The 17,578-nt window shown below is 44.6% G+C and overlaps 1 protein-coding gene across 1 annotated transcript in view; it reads left to right on the top strand.

The window, feature by feature from the left end:
* The window catches only part of RAPGEF5 (Rap guanine nucleotide exchange factor 5), a 499,799-nt gene extending 482,561 nt beyond the window's left edge, over positions 1-17,238 (top strand). Inside the window, exons 25-26 of the mRNA XM_063921784.1 lie at positions 6,413-6,467; positions 11,788-17,238. Of these exons, the coding sequence (XP_063777854.1) occupies positions 6,413-6,467; positions 11,788-11,906 (174 nt within the window). The 3' untranslated portion in view covers positions 11,907-17,238. The remainder of the gene's footprint in view (positions 1-6,412; positions 6,468-11,787) is intronic.
* The last annotated feature ends 340 nt before the right edge of the window (positions 17,239-17,578 follow it).

Genomic DNA, 17,578 nt, shown 5'->3' with positions numbered 1-17,578 from the left:
TGTCTACGGGTAATAGACGCTAGCAATATCGCTAGCGACCTTGTTTATGCTAGTGTAGGAACATGATCATTCCATCCTTCATTAAACTCGTCCCAGTGTGTACAGAGAATCTGTGCTCAAGGGCATTCGTTCAGCTGTCGGAACGAATAACCGACGCTCCGGAGTGTACCCAGCTTTTTCGGGTTGGGTTAGATTTAGGAATAGAGATAGGGGTTAGATTACTGGAATTTCACATAACCTGACACCACCAGACCCGGAAGACATCACTGAATTGAATTGAGCGGAACAGCGTTATTTGATTGCCATACCGCCAGGACCCACTGTCCTGTCGACATTTCATCAGCGCTGACAGTCATTGTTGACATACTACATGTCAACTTTACGAATGTCAACAAAACATACCCAAGACATAAATTATATTTTCCCAAATACCATACAATTTAATTGCATAGTCATGTCTTCCACAGCCTGTATAATCTCCCAGCCCCTGGCAACCATTATACTGCAGTTACAAATAGGAACACTTTATTATTCGGTAACTGTTTATATATAGAGCACGTTGGTAGTAAACAGTGTATTTTTAGATGTGCTCGGCGACTGCAGATCTGTCTGTTACAATATCTGTGTACTAAGTGGCTGGTTGTTGTTATGCGACCCATTAGCGTAGCCTAACCTCACTGTGTTTTACATGCTGAGATCCATTTCTTTTTGTTCTCAGTCTGTGATACATCAACACTGCTGGAGGATTGATAATCAGGAAATAATTTCCTGCCTTCGGTGCTTTGTATTGTTTCGTGCTTTCAGAAGCAATAAACAATACCCCGCCTTGTTTTCAGCTCTACTGTTTTGTTCATCACATTGGATGCAAATAAGTTGTCAGCATGTCTTACCGACAGCAACCCTGAAGATTCTGCTTTTGTGGTATTTTTATACATTGTCTATTGTTTTGATTCTGCTGTAGTATCAGCTTTATTCTAAGCAGGAAGAAAACTGCCATTTCAGCTGGTTATATATATATAACCTTTTGCGCAAAACAAAGATTCAGGACTCGACCCCAGATATGTGCTGGGAAAATGGGTAAACAATGAATTACGGTGCACACTTTAAATGCCATTTAATACTTGTTTCTTCTGTGAATGGCGCTTTTATCAGTGGAATTTATTCTACTGTTAGTGTAAGAGGGTGGCGGTGCGGTGTGTGCCTGCTTCCGTGCAGGTGTAGTTTCGCTACTCACCAGGCGCCGCACTCTCTCACCTTCAGGTTCCGGAACCTTCAACGGACCTGGAAATCTTCAGACTGGACCCGGACACGATGACCTAGGAGGAAGGAGATTGCTGAGTGCCGTCCTCCTGACTGTGGACCGAAACGCCGTCCGGAACCGAGGAAAATAGCGCTTTCGGGCTAGGTGAGGGTCATTCTGGGCGCACGGCCTCAGAGCCCGAATTTCACCTATTGGCACTCTCGCACCGGCGTGCAAGGCTCACCGTTCGCCCTGAAGGAAGGGAGACAGATAGGGACAAACACAGAAGGAACACACGGACAGATGTTACTCACCGTCCTACGTCTTGTACTCCGATCTTCTCCACTTACAGGTCCCTGTAAGGAGGCAAAGAGAGAAACAGCCGTGCAGGGCCAAGAACAACCCTAGTGTGCATCCGCTACACTAGCTACATAAACAAAGCCCTCAAACTGGCTCAAGTGTGGGTGGTGCAACACAAACTATGCACAAACTCTAAAACAACACTTTGCCCTGCACGGTAACAATACAAATAACATCAAACGGTGCTGTTCCTTTGAATCCCTACCTGCACTCTGGGGGGTGGACGCCGTACAGCCTACCCACCTCCTATACCCTCTCTTATGTGGGGCTCAGGCCAAGCGAGCCTGCCTACCTATACTCCTTGGGGTGGCCTAGGCCTAGTGCCCAGTGCCACCTGTATTCACCTTCGGGGGAACCTCTAATTGACTGGGCCTAGTGCCCCCTATTTGCGCACAGGCCAGAGGCCCGTCATTTCCCACGGGCCTAACGCCCGCCTAACTTGTCACTCATCGGGTGACCTGGGCCTAGTGCCAAGGGTCACCTTATATACACCTAATTTTCCAAAATGAACTAGGGCCTAATGCCCTCTAATGCCCCACAGGCCTAATGCCTGGTATAGCCCCTCAGGCCTAATGCCCGCCTACTGCGCTAACTACCGTGGCTACGGGCCTAGTGCCCGGCTGACAGGGCCACGGGCCGGTAGGGCCCGACCAATAGTGCCCACGGGCCGGGAGGGCCCGACTATGTGCCCACAGGCCGGAAGGGCCTGACTGTGCCCACGGGCCTAATGCCCGAACACCCGGTGGTCTAGGGAGGAGCGGGTACAGGGGTACCTGAGAAGGGCCTACCTGACCCGCGGGGAGAGGCACCAGGGGGGAGCTTCGTCAGCTCTCTTTCTTTCCACCCCTGGCAGCCTCTCCGGCGCTCCTTCTCAGTCTTCGGCCGCGGGCCCGTCCTGGCCTGCGGCGCCGCCGTCGCCTCTCCGCGTCCAGCCGCCGCTGGACATCTTCTTTCCGGACCCTGGAGTCATCTGGCCACTTCCACGGCCACCGGAGCTCTTCACCGCTCTTCGGGGCGGCCTCCCGTCTTCTCCTGGCGGCTACCTCTTCGGCTCCCGCCCGGCATCTGGGGGCGGGGCCTAGGACGCGGTGAGCGCCGATTGGCTCGCCGCGCCCTCTTCTGATTGGCCGGCGCCGCGCGAGCCGTGATTGGCTCGCGGACGGCGCCGGGTTTGAAAAGACGCAGGTGACGCTTCTCATTGGCGGCCCAAGTGGCGCCAAGTTTGAAACGCCGCTGCCCGTCGCCGTTGACAATCTGGTGCAGGGAAACGTCTGATCCCTGCACCAGACACCCGCCGCTGCTGTACGCCAACAGGCGCTGGGGACAGACAAGCTGCCCACAGCTAGGGTCTGTACCTCTGATGTGCCCTGGGACACAGGGCACATCTCTACATTAGGGCGCATTAGGTGTTATCGTCTGGAATGCGTATTAACAGCAGATTGATGTGGATGAGTCAGTAAACCCAGACTGACATGCAGAGAAATGTTTCTTGTCATCCACTACTTGTGCTGTGGCTGATGAAGTATGAGGCACTTCTGCTTGTGCATGTCTGAGCGTTTCGCAATGCTACCATGTTTCCGCCATCTGTACTGTCAGTCTTGTTAGGTTTTTGGTTCCAGAACAGTTTTGTGAAATTTTGATTTCAAGACGATCACGGTTTAGTTGTTTGCAACTTATCTTCCAATATCTGCCGCTAGTCCAAGTTTGGCTTTTGAGATCCCAGCATATACTGTATGTGTGCCGTACAGTTTCTTACCATTTACCATCACATTGCATGACTGAATTGTATATGTGTAGCTGTTGTCACTGAGAAGACTTGTCATTTCCCAAGACACAGTATAAGTGAAAGTGATAAGATCTGTCATTAATTAGATTCATTAATCATTTATTGATAAGATTGTATCTTCAAAAATGTAAATACAGATATGTCCTTATACTGTACATCATTGCTTCAGTCGCGCCAAACAGACCCTCTTGGCACGCCATGTCCTGTGTAAATCTTCAAGTGCCAGGCGTCTTTTTTTTTTTTCTTTCCATAAATGCATCTCAGTCGCAGCTCGATGTGACTAGGACACACCAGGAGACTGTGTATATCTGTGTCTCTGAATCTGAATACGAAGTGCTGCAATGCAGCAGCCACAGTTTTTTTCCAATGCATATTCCATTGTGCTCTGTATACAGACTCAGTCACACACAATATACAAGTGTCATATATCTGTAATTAATAATTATTCAGCTCTGTCTCCTCTTGCGTCCTAGTCGCATCGCATTATGACTAAAACACATATTTCGTCAAAAAAAAGACACCCAACGTTAGCACGTTACAATGGACGGCCCCTAACACCAGGCATCTCGTGATACATGGCGCATTAAGGCTAGATTTATGAGGGCACATCTGTATTACCCCACAAATAAAAATATTTTTGGGTTAACCTTTGGCGAACATTCACGCTACAGTAAGGAATTGTATGATTACAAAACACAGCACCTGGCAAATGTATCATAGTCTTTAGTGTTTCCGCCAGGATTCCGCGCAAGCAGGGTGCAGGGGCACTCTGCGCACACGAAAAGAGATGAGGAGGGGGCGCATTTTTGCCAGTGTCACTATTGGGGGCAGGCCGGCCCCCTCTACCTCTCACTAATGGTCCGTGCCCGAGCCGTCGGTGTCACTGATTGGGGCTTGTGTTCCCCCAAGCACTGCCTTTTCACAACATCTGTACCCGCGGCGACATGGCAGGCTGTTTTAGCAAGGCGCTGTGAAAGGGGCAGGGCACATTATGTTCTTTAAAAATTGGGCAGGGCACGGCACCCTGCTAAAACAGTCTAGCGTGAAGACTAGTTTTCAAAATTGCAGCAAGTAGGACAAAAAGTTATATGTATAAAACAATATAAATAAACCCCATTAGCCATATATGCAATATACTGAACTTGTCTGGAATCATTACTCTGTTCTTCGGCATTTTACAAGGAGATACGTTTATCAACTCAACTGTCAGTAGAGGACCATGTCGGCGGCACTATGCCAACAGTTCAAGTTGCAGTATTTTAACAGTATCACCAGTGTAAATGTAAACATCCTTAAAATACTATAACTTGCATTTTGACCTTGTCAGCAGAGTGCCGCCACATAGTCACACCTGTTTATTGATTGTGTCAGCAGAGTGCCGCCACATAGTCACACCTGTTTACTGATTGTGTCAGCAGAGTGCCGCCACATAGTCACACCTGTTTACTGATTGTCTGCATAATAAATGTGGAGCTGACGTACAGTATGCATCACTTTTACTTGTGTGATTGAAGAGATCATGTGCAAATGTGTGATCCTCCGATATGGGGGAGAGGTGGTATCACGTTATGTGCACTGATATCGCTTCTTCTCCCCCCATGCGTGTCTCTGGCGGTGAGAGCTAGATGACATATGCGGGGGCAATGCTGACCGTTCCGACAAGTGCAGCTATCGATTTTCATGGGTGCCGACTCCGAGATGCGTACGGGAGAGATCTCGTGTGAGTAGTGAGATCTTGCACATGCGCACTGGAGCCGGCCGGGCAGGGAGGCGCAGGACATCAGCTGATGCGCTGTGTGCTCCTGTGGGGATCACTGGAGGGCGGAGCTGTCACTCCTCCGCTTCGGCAGACAAGATGATCATACATCTTGTCGGAGCGGCTTCATTACCAAGGCGAAGCCGGAAGTGTTATAGCGGCACAATCACATTCTCCCCTATATGAACTGTAGCTGTGGAATGAATCCGATCACTTTTAGTTACGTAAGAAGACTAAGGCTAGGGCCATACATAGCGGCTAAGCTTGGCCGTAAGGAGCCTGCACATCCACCGCCGCCGGGAGCCGGATGGCAGGACGACGGGATTTGAAGGTGAACACATACATTTCAATGTATGTGTTCACACAGTGCGGTTGAATTCCCATGTGGCAGTGTCCAGATCCTGTTCTGCGGGATCCGTGTGAACATAAAACCCCCCTTCCGGCCAAGAATAAGACCCGTTTGGCCGCTATGTGTGGCCCTAGCCTTAGGAAGTAATACATGGTAACTAGCCCCCAGATGAAGTTCTGGCATCATATTGCTGCACTAGTCTGATGTTGTCTGTCCAGCGTAAGAGAAGTGAATGTGAATAATGCCAACCAACAGTGATGTGCGCAGGAGATGGCAGCTGGCGGTACAGATGTACCACAATTATCTATTTCTGACACATGGCGACTTAAACAGTGTAATCCTATAGTTTTCCAAGTAACACCCATTGCTGAGCATTACATTGATTTTATTATCATACACTCGTTAAGCCAAGTATTGTTCCACTTCTGCAGTTGTGTGAGCCAGATAAAGAGCCACCAGGCTGTGTGAGTGCATGAATCAGTGAGTTCCTTATTAGAGAACATTGCGGTCTGATAGCAAGTCATTCTCCCTCTACTGTATTATTCAGAATGTGAGCAGTGACTAGGTATATAGATAGGATGCAGAGCAGGGCTGCTGTGTTGGGGCGAGGAGGGGTAGATTGTGGCCCCTGTGGAAAGTGGCTGGTAAGCCAGTACATAAATTTGGCTTTACTCCATGACTTCTGTGTTCCAGGGACAGAAGACTTAATTTGTAGGAAGATTGTAATAATTATGGTAATTTCTATGCTAAGTATTTAAGTGACAGAGCTGTGTTAATCCCTCAAAAATAGAAATTTGACATTTATTTTAAGAACGTTGGAATAAATTATAGGGTGGGAATTTATACTACATAAAATATATATGATAATGACCTGTTATTTTGTGCTATCTTGTAATTATTTCTTTTCTGTCCTTTTTTCAGCATATGATAGCCGATACAGTGCGATCTCTGCGACACTGTAGAAATAACCAGTATGGTAAGTGATCTTCTTTCAGTTATCGTATAATAAGAGTTTGGGCGCAATTATATTATTTACGGACTTATGCGGTTGTGTTAACCCCAAAAAATGCAGTCAAACCTTGGAAAGCTGGTGTGTTAAAGTGGTCCACAGTGGATATTGGAGCTACTGCAATCCCCATAGCATTGTATGGGCTACAATGTGCAGTTATGCATCAAGCTCTGGAAAGTGAAACTTTTCTAAAGCTTGTTTCAAATAGGAAACTCCATCTCTAGAAACCTGTGGGATTCTTACTGCAGAACTCCATGGAAAGGATCCCTTTCTGTGGCCCCACGGCTTGTGCATATGCAATAGAACTCCCAGGTAATAAACCCGAATGGCTTACTGGGAGAGCTGTCCTTTGCTTAATTATTCATGCATACAGCGTTAATAAATACTGGCATACATGCAATAAGGGGTACATCCCACCCTACTGTATGTAGTAATTAAACACTGTTGCTTCTGTATATAACAATACCAAGCACATACAGGGACACATTCCTAAAATTACTTCTGATTTAATATGCATAATATTGCGGGTAACGAGCCTTCATCAGGTTGACACAAAAATTGTTGTAGGGACTGTATTTATACTAAAATATTAAATACACCCCTTCTGTACCTGTTCCTGGGTCATCCAAATGCTCCTCCAACAGTTACATTAGAATAACGGATGCATATTTTATTTTTATACTTTTGCCATTGATTCATGTTAAGCATAAACTAGTACATAGACATTTGGGAAACTGATAGATTTATTTGCTTATTGTGGCAAATGTTGCACAGTTCTCATTTTCTAATTGTCGTGTGCACCTCTTTGGTAGATACTTCACCCGAACATTCCTCTGGCACTTCACAGCCATCACTCAGAATTGAGTAACGCCCCTAACAGGAGGGGAACATACAGAATTCAGCACCCCCCTAACAGGAAGGCAATATACAGAATTCAGCACCCCCTAACAGGAAGGCAATATACAGAATTGAGCACCCCCTAACAGGAAGGCAATATGCAGAATTGAGCACCCCCTAAAAGGAAGGCAATATGCAGAATTGAGCACCCCCTAACAGGAAGGCAATATACAGAATTGAGCACCCCCCTAACAGGAAGGCAGTATACAGAATTGAGCACCCCCCTAACAGGAAGGCAGTATACAGAATTGAGCACCCCCTAACAGGAAGACAATATACAGAATTGAGCACCCCCTAACAGGAAGGCAATATACAGAATTGAGCACCCCCCTAACAGGAAGGCAATATACAGAATTGAGCACCCCCTAACAGGAAGACAATATACAGAATTGAGCACCCCCTAACAGGAAGGCAATATACAGAATTGAGCACCCCCCTAACAGGAAGGCAATATACAGACTGAGCACCCCCTAACAGGAAGGCAATATATAGAATTGAGCACCCCCTAACAGGAAGGTAATATACAGAATTGAGCACCCCCTAACAGGAAGGTAATATACAGAATTGAGCACCCCCTAGCAGAAAGGAAATATACAGAATTGAGCACCCCATAACAGGAAGGCAATATACAGAATTGAGCACCCTCCTAACAGGAAGGCAATATACAGAATTGAGCACCCCCCTAACAGGAAGGCAATATACAGAATTGAGCATCCCTTAACAGGAAGGTAATATACAGAATTGAGCACCCCCTTACCGAGGGCAATATACAAAATTGAGCACCCCCAAAACAGGAAGGCAATATACAGAGATGAACACCCCCCTAACAGGAAGGTGATATACAGAGTTGAACACCCCCCTAACAAGAAGGGAACACACGAGATTGAGTACCCTGAAGAAGAGGTTGTCCAATAGCAGGCATTTCTTTTTAGATATATAAATGTATCTGCAAACGTTACATCTACTATGCGTTACATCTGTATATTTTCTTAGTAATGTGCATGTTTGATATGCCTTTGATGCTAGCCGTTCCCTGGGTATGAATAGATGCTAATGAGCGTGAACATAAGGCGTACTGTCAGTTCTCCTGAGAAACTTCCCGTGACATTACTGTAGGAGGTTTCCAGCCTTGGTCCTTTGATTCTGAATAGCAGCTAATTTATATCCGATTTTCTGTAGAATGGTTTGTGCATTACTGACAGTAAATTGCAGCTAGATTTGTATACAGTCTGCACTATTAATGCTACATGAAAGCTTGAAGCCTCTCTGCCATAAAACATACAGACGCAAATGTGTATTAGATTCTGTAAGGGCCGTAAGAACTAGAGTAGTAGAAATGAGCTGGATCCGGGCAGATAATTTGGTGGCACAGCGAGGCGACCTCCACGCACACACATTCTGCATACTAATAATATATTTTTATCATTGCTTTGGTTTTATTTGCTTTATATGGCCTTATTTATTTGGGCTTACTGTCTGTATAAAAATAGCACTAAAAACAAGACTTACTGCACAGTATGTCATTACTCATCTATGGCTTCAGGGACAGGACACGCTGGGAGATGGCTGGGTAAAGGACGGAAGTGAGAACAGCAGCCTGAGGACATAATAACTTCAGTGTGATTTTTATGAAGACATTAGGCTAATTTGCTAACTCCTCCTGAAGACTGCGTTGGCTGTTTCAGTACCCGAGGGATTCTAATAATCCTTAACCAAGGCGGGTATCTGGGAAACGTGTTAAAAACACTTATCTACACAGGCTGCCTTAACAAAGAACGCAAATGACCTGCAGGCCTGGCGTATATTGTGCCTCTGATTATGTACAGAACACTGTACACCGAAACCAGCGAGATGGAAACAGTGTGGGCTGAATGTGCTAAGCTAATATCATTTTCATGTCAATAGAACAGAAACATTTCATTCTTGACTAAACCCCAAAAAGCCAGTAATCGCTCTTCAGAAATCCTCTTGCAAATATTTTATTTAGCTGATCCGCTTGCAAAAACAAAAGTAATTAAAGAGCTGAATGCATAGGAGCAGAATGGCAGTCATGCTATAAATTGCTAAATTCCTAAAATCACCTTCCCCAGAGACAGACTGTGGAGGCGTCTGAGATACAGGAGCCCAAATATACAATGCTGTTTGTTTTCATAGCTCTATATTTGCAATAGAAGTGTTCAAATGCAAGGCCTGAGACTGTAAGCAGGATTATATTAGCCTGTTTCTTACCTTATAACACATTGGGGGATATTCATGCTCTGTGATGTCCATAAAGTGCCATAGGTACACAGTGTGGGCATTCAGAACCCGGCACCTTGTGGACATCACTAATTTGCCCTCACACCTCATAGAGGTGCAATATTAGGCTTCTGTAACTCTTAGGGATGGGTAAAACCGATGGTCAAAGGCCTACATCACTGAATTAAATTCCCCTTATACGCTGAAACAGAGTTTACATGAAAACAATTCATATATTGCATGTCAATGCAGATACAGATGCGTCCTCATACATCTAGCCTCAATACGCCATACAGCGCATGTTGCCTGGCAAGAGTGAGCTGCCAGATCCTGTGCTAATGTCGGATGTTTTTTTGCCCAAAAATGCATCTTAGTTGCAACACGATATGACTAGGACACACCAGGAGCCTGTGCTGGTTAGTCTTATATGTGACAGTGATACTGTATATCTGTGCGCACCTGAGTCTGTACAGAACAGAACTTGGTAAGGGAAAAAGCCGTGGCACTTCTTATACAGATTCAGAGACTTTGCCGCACACAAATACAGGTTGTGTATCCCTTATCCAAAATGTTTGGGACCAGAGGTATTTCGGATATCGGATTTTTCCGTATTTTGGAATAATTGCATACCATAATGAGATATCATGGTGGTGGGACCTAAATCTAAGCACAGAATGCATTTATGTTACATTTACACCTCATACACACAGCCTGAAGGTAATTTTAGCCAATATTTTTTATAACTTTGTGCATTAAACAAAGTGTGTGTACATTCACACAATTCATTTATGTTTCATATACACCTTATACACACAGCCTGAAGGTCATTTAATACAATATTATTAATAACTTTGTGTATTAAACAAAGTTTGTGTACATTGAGCCATCAAAAAACAAAGGTTTCACTATTTCACTCTCACTCAAAAAAGTCCGTATTTCGGAATATTCCGTATTTCGGAATATTTGGATATGGGATACTCAACCTGTATACCAAAATTTCAGCACCTTTAGATAGTATACATAATTAGGGGATGTGTTTTCTTAAATCCCTTTAGTGGTGTTGAACATAAGGCTGTTATGTATATAGACTTACAATAATATATAAACAGTGTTGCATATCAGATTAACCAGCACATTCTCCTGTTGCGTCCTAGTGGCATCACATTACAACTAATATGCATTGTCAGCGAAAAAGACGCCCCGACGCTAGCAGAGTCGCACGGGACCTGGCACACCGAGAGGGGCTGATATATGAGGACTTAGCTGTAGTTCTGCTTAAGAGACAGGCATAGAATGTGACACAGCTCTATACGCTACTCACAGAGAATCTGCCTCCGATGGGCATATTATTATAATGCTAGTGTCATGCTTTACTGTTCTGTACAACTGGCCTCTACCAGTAACAGAGCCAGCCTTGCACAAACTCCTATAACAAGTACTTTGCAGTAACTATCCACCTGATAGTTGTATAAACCTCTACAACACTAAATATAATTTACAAAAGTGATGATTTGCAAATGCCACAATATTGTGCACCTTGTGTGTTTATGCATGCATGCCCACTTCTAGGTTTGGAATCTCCCCCTCCCCAAAAACCAGGGGATTGTGTGTCTGTGACCATGCTCACCTACGTTTTAGCTGCTTGCTTCCTGGAGATCCGGAAAGGGGACATCCAGGGGTCATAGCAATGTAATGTCTGGCATTACTGCCCATTTCTGCTGGATAATATTATAGATCACCTTACCACAATCTGCGTGCCCACTTCTCTGTGGGCTATCTTCCAGAGAGTCCAGGGGATTTTACCAAAATGCAGGGGCTGTTGCACATTCCAGGAGAACAGACAAGTTTGTGTCCAACTGGAACTGCGCATCCTAAAATAAATCGTCCGTCACACAAAACTCTGACATTTGCATGCGGGCTCACAAGTAGGCGCATTCATGCGTCGTACCTGTTATAGGCCAAGCCACGATCCACTCAGATCCCTCCATTAAAAGGTACAACTGTTGTAAGCCGCCATCTTGGCTCACATAAAATGGTGCATTTGATCAGAAGTACACCTGGCTGCCATTCATAATTGTTGGGAAGAGGGAATTTCTTGTATTTATTCCTTACATTTCTGATGTGTCTCTTATTTATTTTCTATTCCATACAGCCAACGACCTCCCTCAGAAGGAGCACCAGGAGGCAAAGTTCTACACTCATCACTTGCACATGATTGACAACCAGCAGACTCTGTTTGAGCTATCTCACAGGATAGAACCGCGGGTGTAGACACACACCCAGTCTGGACAGAATTACCGCTGATGCCAAGCATGTAGCTTTACAAGGAAAATATTTTTACTGAGTTTTATCAGTAGTGGACAGAGAAACATAACAGGATAAAAGAGAGAGAGAGAAAATAGAGCGGCGCATATCTCTCCGGGAAAAAAGATAGCTGGACTGGAAACTCGCTTTGCTTTGTCTCAGCAGCCGCCACTGTTTGCATAAAAGATATGCGCATTTCATAAAAAACATGCACCCTTCCTGGGACTTCTTATACCCCAGCACTTGTGGCTGATACGGTATTAGCACTTAGCGACTGGATCGAGCTTGTGCCCGATGCCAGGAACCACGACGCGAGATACGCACAGTCTCTACAGATGCCCTGTGTGATTATCCTGCGTATATATGTCATAGTATACTATTTGTTTACACAGCAAGGTCATGTATCATTGGCGTCAGCCCAATTACTCAATGCTGAGGTTTCCATCGCAAGAGAACAGTATAAACATATTCAGGGTGGCAGAGTGTCCATTAGAGAATCCTGATGACTGTGGATTGGAAGCAGTGGTAATCCGGAGGTCAGTGGCACGGCTGTAACTGCAAAGCACCAGTGCAGCCTGCTAAGCCCTTCTTCCTGGGCTTGTTTAAAGGCACTTTCAAAGGGAGCTCCTGTTACATTACACTGTATGTACTATTCAAGGGTGTAATTATACAATTGTATGGGATGCCACCACCACCAAGGGTCATTAAGGATGGAAGAAATTAAATAAAGGTGTTTATATATCTATATATATATATATATATATATATTTAGAGAGAGAGAGAGAGAAGATGCCGCTCGTCCTCATACCCCCAGCTGCTGATCCCATACGTACAGCACCACATACTATGTGGTGGTCCGGCTTTAGGTTCTATAGTGTTTACCTTTTGTCAAACTCAGTTATTGCGTTGCAAGATATAGATATATAAAAAAAAAATTGTGAGATCTTTATGTTTTGAAGTCAATGCGCGTAGCAAAAAGATGATCATAGTCAGCTACAGTATTGTCACTGTCTTACATGTTACCAGTAGCAGGTGTGGATTCCTACCTGTGCTAGATGACTCTGAGAGGGGGATTCAATTACGGTGATGTTCTAGCCCCCTGCGGGTAAGTGCGGCTATGTGCCACACTCACGTTACCACTGGACTCATTGTTTTCTGTCCACAGCCCCATACAGCTACAAGCAAAAATGTGCAAGCCTGGTGTGAGTCCAAGGGGGGCAATTTCCAATGCAGAGTGCGAGTTAATTGAATTCCCCCGTAAGTGTCTCTGTTATTCCTTGGGTGTGAAAGTAGCCGGCCACAAACTGGAAAATGTATTCATTGGATTAGGTCAGTATTTACAATTTTTACATCCAGTAAGTGGCCTGGGAGAATGGGATTAATATGTCACTTACCCCACCCCTGACTGTTCTCTGGGTTTATGCAGTCATATTCTTTGTGAAATAGATATCACAGAAATCACGTATTTCATGATTTACTGAGCATGAAATAACAGAAGCTGGCGTGGTTATGCCTATGTGATATACATGAGTTTTTAAGTCTATATAGAGAATCGAAACAACATTTTCCTACTAACTTATACTGCCTGCAAGTATTTATAATGCCCTATTTTTATGTGGTTCTAAATGTAATATTTGTACATAGAATAATAAGACGGCTTATACATTATGGGAACAGTGGGAGGATGGAACAAGATGACATTGGTCTTTGCTCTGGTGGCCTTAGAAAGCCCTGTACAGTATATCATTTGCTTCTATCCCATCAGAGTGTATTCTGCTGCAGTCATGTAAGAGAACCAGTTTAACCCTTATAAACACTGTACATGGAGACAGATCACAATCATTATGCCACAACAGCCTGAAGTATATTACCATGTAGTTGTGTCCATTTACTGTCATCCGCGTGTACTGAATGTTGTACCCTTTCCTTAATCATAAACTATTCATTCAAAGCATGTAGATGACATGGCAAAGAGAGGGCAGAGAGCAGTGTATGGTGTCCAGTACCTGCGTGGAGCTCTGTTTCCCATTGACCTGCCAATGCTGTCATTAGGAACAATGGAGATAATGTATTAAGCCTGGAGACGTCATAAGGAAGTGATATACCAGTGATAAGTGCAAGTTGATAAACGTACCAGCCAATCAGCTCCTAACTGTTAATTTACATATTGGAGCTGATTGGCTGGTGCATTTATCACTGGTTTATCACTTACTTATGCCTTCTCCAGGTTAATACATCTGTCCCAATGTGGCTAATTCTGATGTGGATGGAGTAGCTATCGCTGCAGATGCTTGTAAGAACCCAAGAACTCTCCATCCAATGACGGAGATCCAGGCCTCTCCCCTTAACGGCGGTCACACGCCTCCGTTTTCACAAGCAGAGGCTGTCACCGCCCCCTCCCCATTCCCAAATGGCATCACACTGTCAATCATTGGCTATTGCTGGACTGCTTCTGACATCACAGTAGTACCTGTTTGTGCATGTACAGATTATCGGTACTTTGCGAAGGAAAGCAGCAACTCCGTCTATATCTGAATCACCCCCAATGACTGTTACACTGGTTGCATTGAATTGTTTGCAATGTTAGCAAATAGGAAAACTTACATTTCCATTGCTTGAAGCCACAAATGTACAAGACTGGACATCACTGCTCTTGATCTGCCATAGAGCCAAATCCTCCACCGCATGCAGCTAGTCAAGTAGAGTTCTTACCAGTACCGCACAGACATTTTATAAACATAACTCCAAGTGTAAAGGAAACATCATTTAGAGACAGACGTCATCTATCATTATTAAGTGTCACCCCTAACAAGACGTTGGGTATAGTATGCCGGCGGCTGGGATCCAGCGGTCAGCATATAGACACTGCGATCCTAGCCGCCAGAATGCCGGCAGGGGGTGGGTGTGACTAAGCCCCTTGCAGGCTCGCTGTTTTTGCCACGCTGCGGGCTAAGTGGCTTGCTGTGCTCACCACATGTTCTATTCCCACTCTATGGGGGGAATTCAAATGTTTGAAAAGTTGGTTGGGTGTCTTTTTTTTAACACTGTGTTAGCTGTGGTAATGTTGCCAATTCTAGACTCACTCTAATATAACTATTATGTCTACAGAAATCCCCAAATTCTAGTACCTTTAAACAGTGTATATAATTAGGGGATGTCTTTTCTTGAATCCCTTCAGTGGCATTGAGCATAAGGCTGTTATGTATATAGACTTACAATTATACGTAAGCTTTTCTCCATTTATTTTGCATGTTAAACAAAAGTCTGAAGGTCGTTTACAATCCACAAAGCTGCAGAAGCGCAGTGCAGAATTCTCTTTCGTTACGTGCCTGCAAGGCTTCCGCTCGTGAATGTCATGCCAATCTGCTACTATAACAGGAGAGTACACTGGCAAAACAGTAACGTTAGCAGCAAAATATTCTTGTGATGTTGCTGCATTTCGTTTCAAAGCTGAATATTTACATAAAAAGGGATATGAAATATCAACATTGAATGGCAATCAATGACATTTCTTAGTCATAGTGATATTTCTTAGAGCTCCATCTTGTGGCTATTCCTCAGTATAACAGTACTGAGCTCTACTGTAGCTGCAATGTGCAGTAGTTCTAATGGGGCATATTCAAGGCGCCTTTCCCAGAAGGCTATGACTCAAGTATATAATAGTAACATGCTCTTTCCAAGACATATTGTAGCCTATTCTAACATAACCTACTCCCTGGGACTGCTGCTGATTTACATTAATATTTCCGGTTTATTATTAAAAGACTTTTGACCTTCATACCCAGCAACATTTGTGCACATGACCTATCCACATACAGTATATAAAGTAAACACCTAGATGTTTTATCATACATTACCTTACCTTGTGCCTTTTACATTACCAGTTTTATGGTCTCCAACAAGCATCTGTAGTGACTAACGAAATAAACAGGAGTACTAATAACACACAACAAGCCATCATTACACAATTCACAAAGATTAATCCTCAGATCATAAACTTTCTATTATTGCTACTTTGTTGTTACCAGCCACCTACTTTCCAGCAATATAATTGCAGAGCATGATCTTGGTAATGTCTACTTTTGTGTATATTCACTCTCAGTCCCCAGGGAAGCACTGCATCTAAGTACTGTATATCCCTGACCAGCAAGGTAGAGGTGTTCTCTCAGCACTGCTAGCTGTTACATAGCCTTTACACAACCCTAGTGGGGTCCGTATTTATTCCTAAAATCCATAATGCTCACGTTCATCTATGTATATAATACCAGGGTCTGCATCATCATTGTATATGAAATGTAGCAACATGGGGCCTATTCAGACCTGATCGCTAGGCTGCGTTTTCGTACAACCCGCGATCAGGTCTAAACTGCACTTGCTTATGCACCGCAGTGCGCAGGCTCGTCGCACGGGTACAAAGTGGATCACCGCTCAGCGTTGGGTTTGTGCGAAGGATCCATTCGCACGGGCGTTCGCAAGGAGATTGACAGGAAGAAGCCATTTGTGGGTGTCAACTGACCGTTTTCTGGGAGTGGTTGGAAAAACGCAGGCGTGTTCAAGCGTTTGCAGGGAGGGTTCCTGACGTCAATTCCGGTCCTGGACAGGCTGAAGTGTTCGCAGCGGCTGAGTAAGTCCTGGGCTGCGTAGAGACTGCACAAGATCTGTTTGTACAGCATTGCTACACAAGCATTCGCACACTTGCAAAGCGAAAATACCCTCCCCTATGGGCGGCGACTATGCGAACGCAGGACTGCAAAAAAAACCTAGCGAGTGGTCAGGTCTGAATTAGGCCCTTTGTATGGTCTCCATTTACGTCTGCCTATAAAACAGAAGATCAGTATTTGCCTATAGTAATCCTGCTGAAGGAGAGCTTTGCATCATCATTCTGTCTAGGTCATAGTGCCATGGCGTTGCTGTGTGTGTATGTATTGTGGCCAGGGTGGCCCCATCTCTTACCACTAGGGTCACCTGTGGAAGCTAAGGGATAAACTGAGTTCTCCTGCCCGCCAGGCCTGGTCTACTCTAATGGTCCTGGGGAACATGAAGCAGCCTGGCTGTGGACTTCCCCAGGACCACTGTTTACAGGCGCTTTTTTGTATTTACTTGCTATGTCACCTCTGTATATAATACGGTTCGTGTATTTATTAGAGCTTGTCAGCAATAATTTCACTGTATAATTGCCAAGCAATATGAGAATCTACCTTGTGTAAGCCACTGTAATATTCTCTTGCATTTCAAATGTTTGGACTTTTTTTTTTATCTCCCTTTCAAAAATAAATGAGAAAATCTGTTTAAAGTCTTATACAGTCTCGTGCTTTTCTTCTCTGTGGGTGTGTTTAATAATCTACATTGTGGGCCCGGTTCATACCTGATCGCTGTTGTGCGAAATTGCACAGCTGGCGATTATCGAATGACTGCGCATACGTATGCACTGCGATGCACAGACGCGTCGCCAAACCGCAACAAGATGGTGTGAAAATTTTGATTGCGTGGAAATTTGCAAGCTGATTGACAGGAAGATTACGTTGTGGGTGGAAACTGCCCATTTTCTGGGCGTGTCAGGAAAAATGCAGGAGTTCCCAAGTGTTTTCTGGGAGGGTGTGGACGTCCGCTCTGGCCCCGATCAGCCTGTTATATCGCAC

Source organism: Pseudophryne corroboree, chromosome 5 (genome assembly GCF_028390025.1).
Source record: "Pseudophryne corroboree isolate aPseCor3 chromosome 5, aPseCor3.hap2, whole genome shotgun sequence".
In the NCBI taxonomy this organism is placed as follows: Eukaryota; Metazoa; Chordata; class Amphibia; order Anura; family Myobatrachidae; genus Pseudophryne; species Pseudophryne corroboree.
Note: the sequence above shows the minus strand (reverse complement) of the source record. Positions and strands in the feature narration are given on the sequence as shown.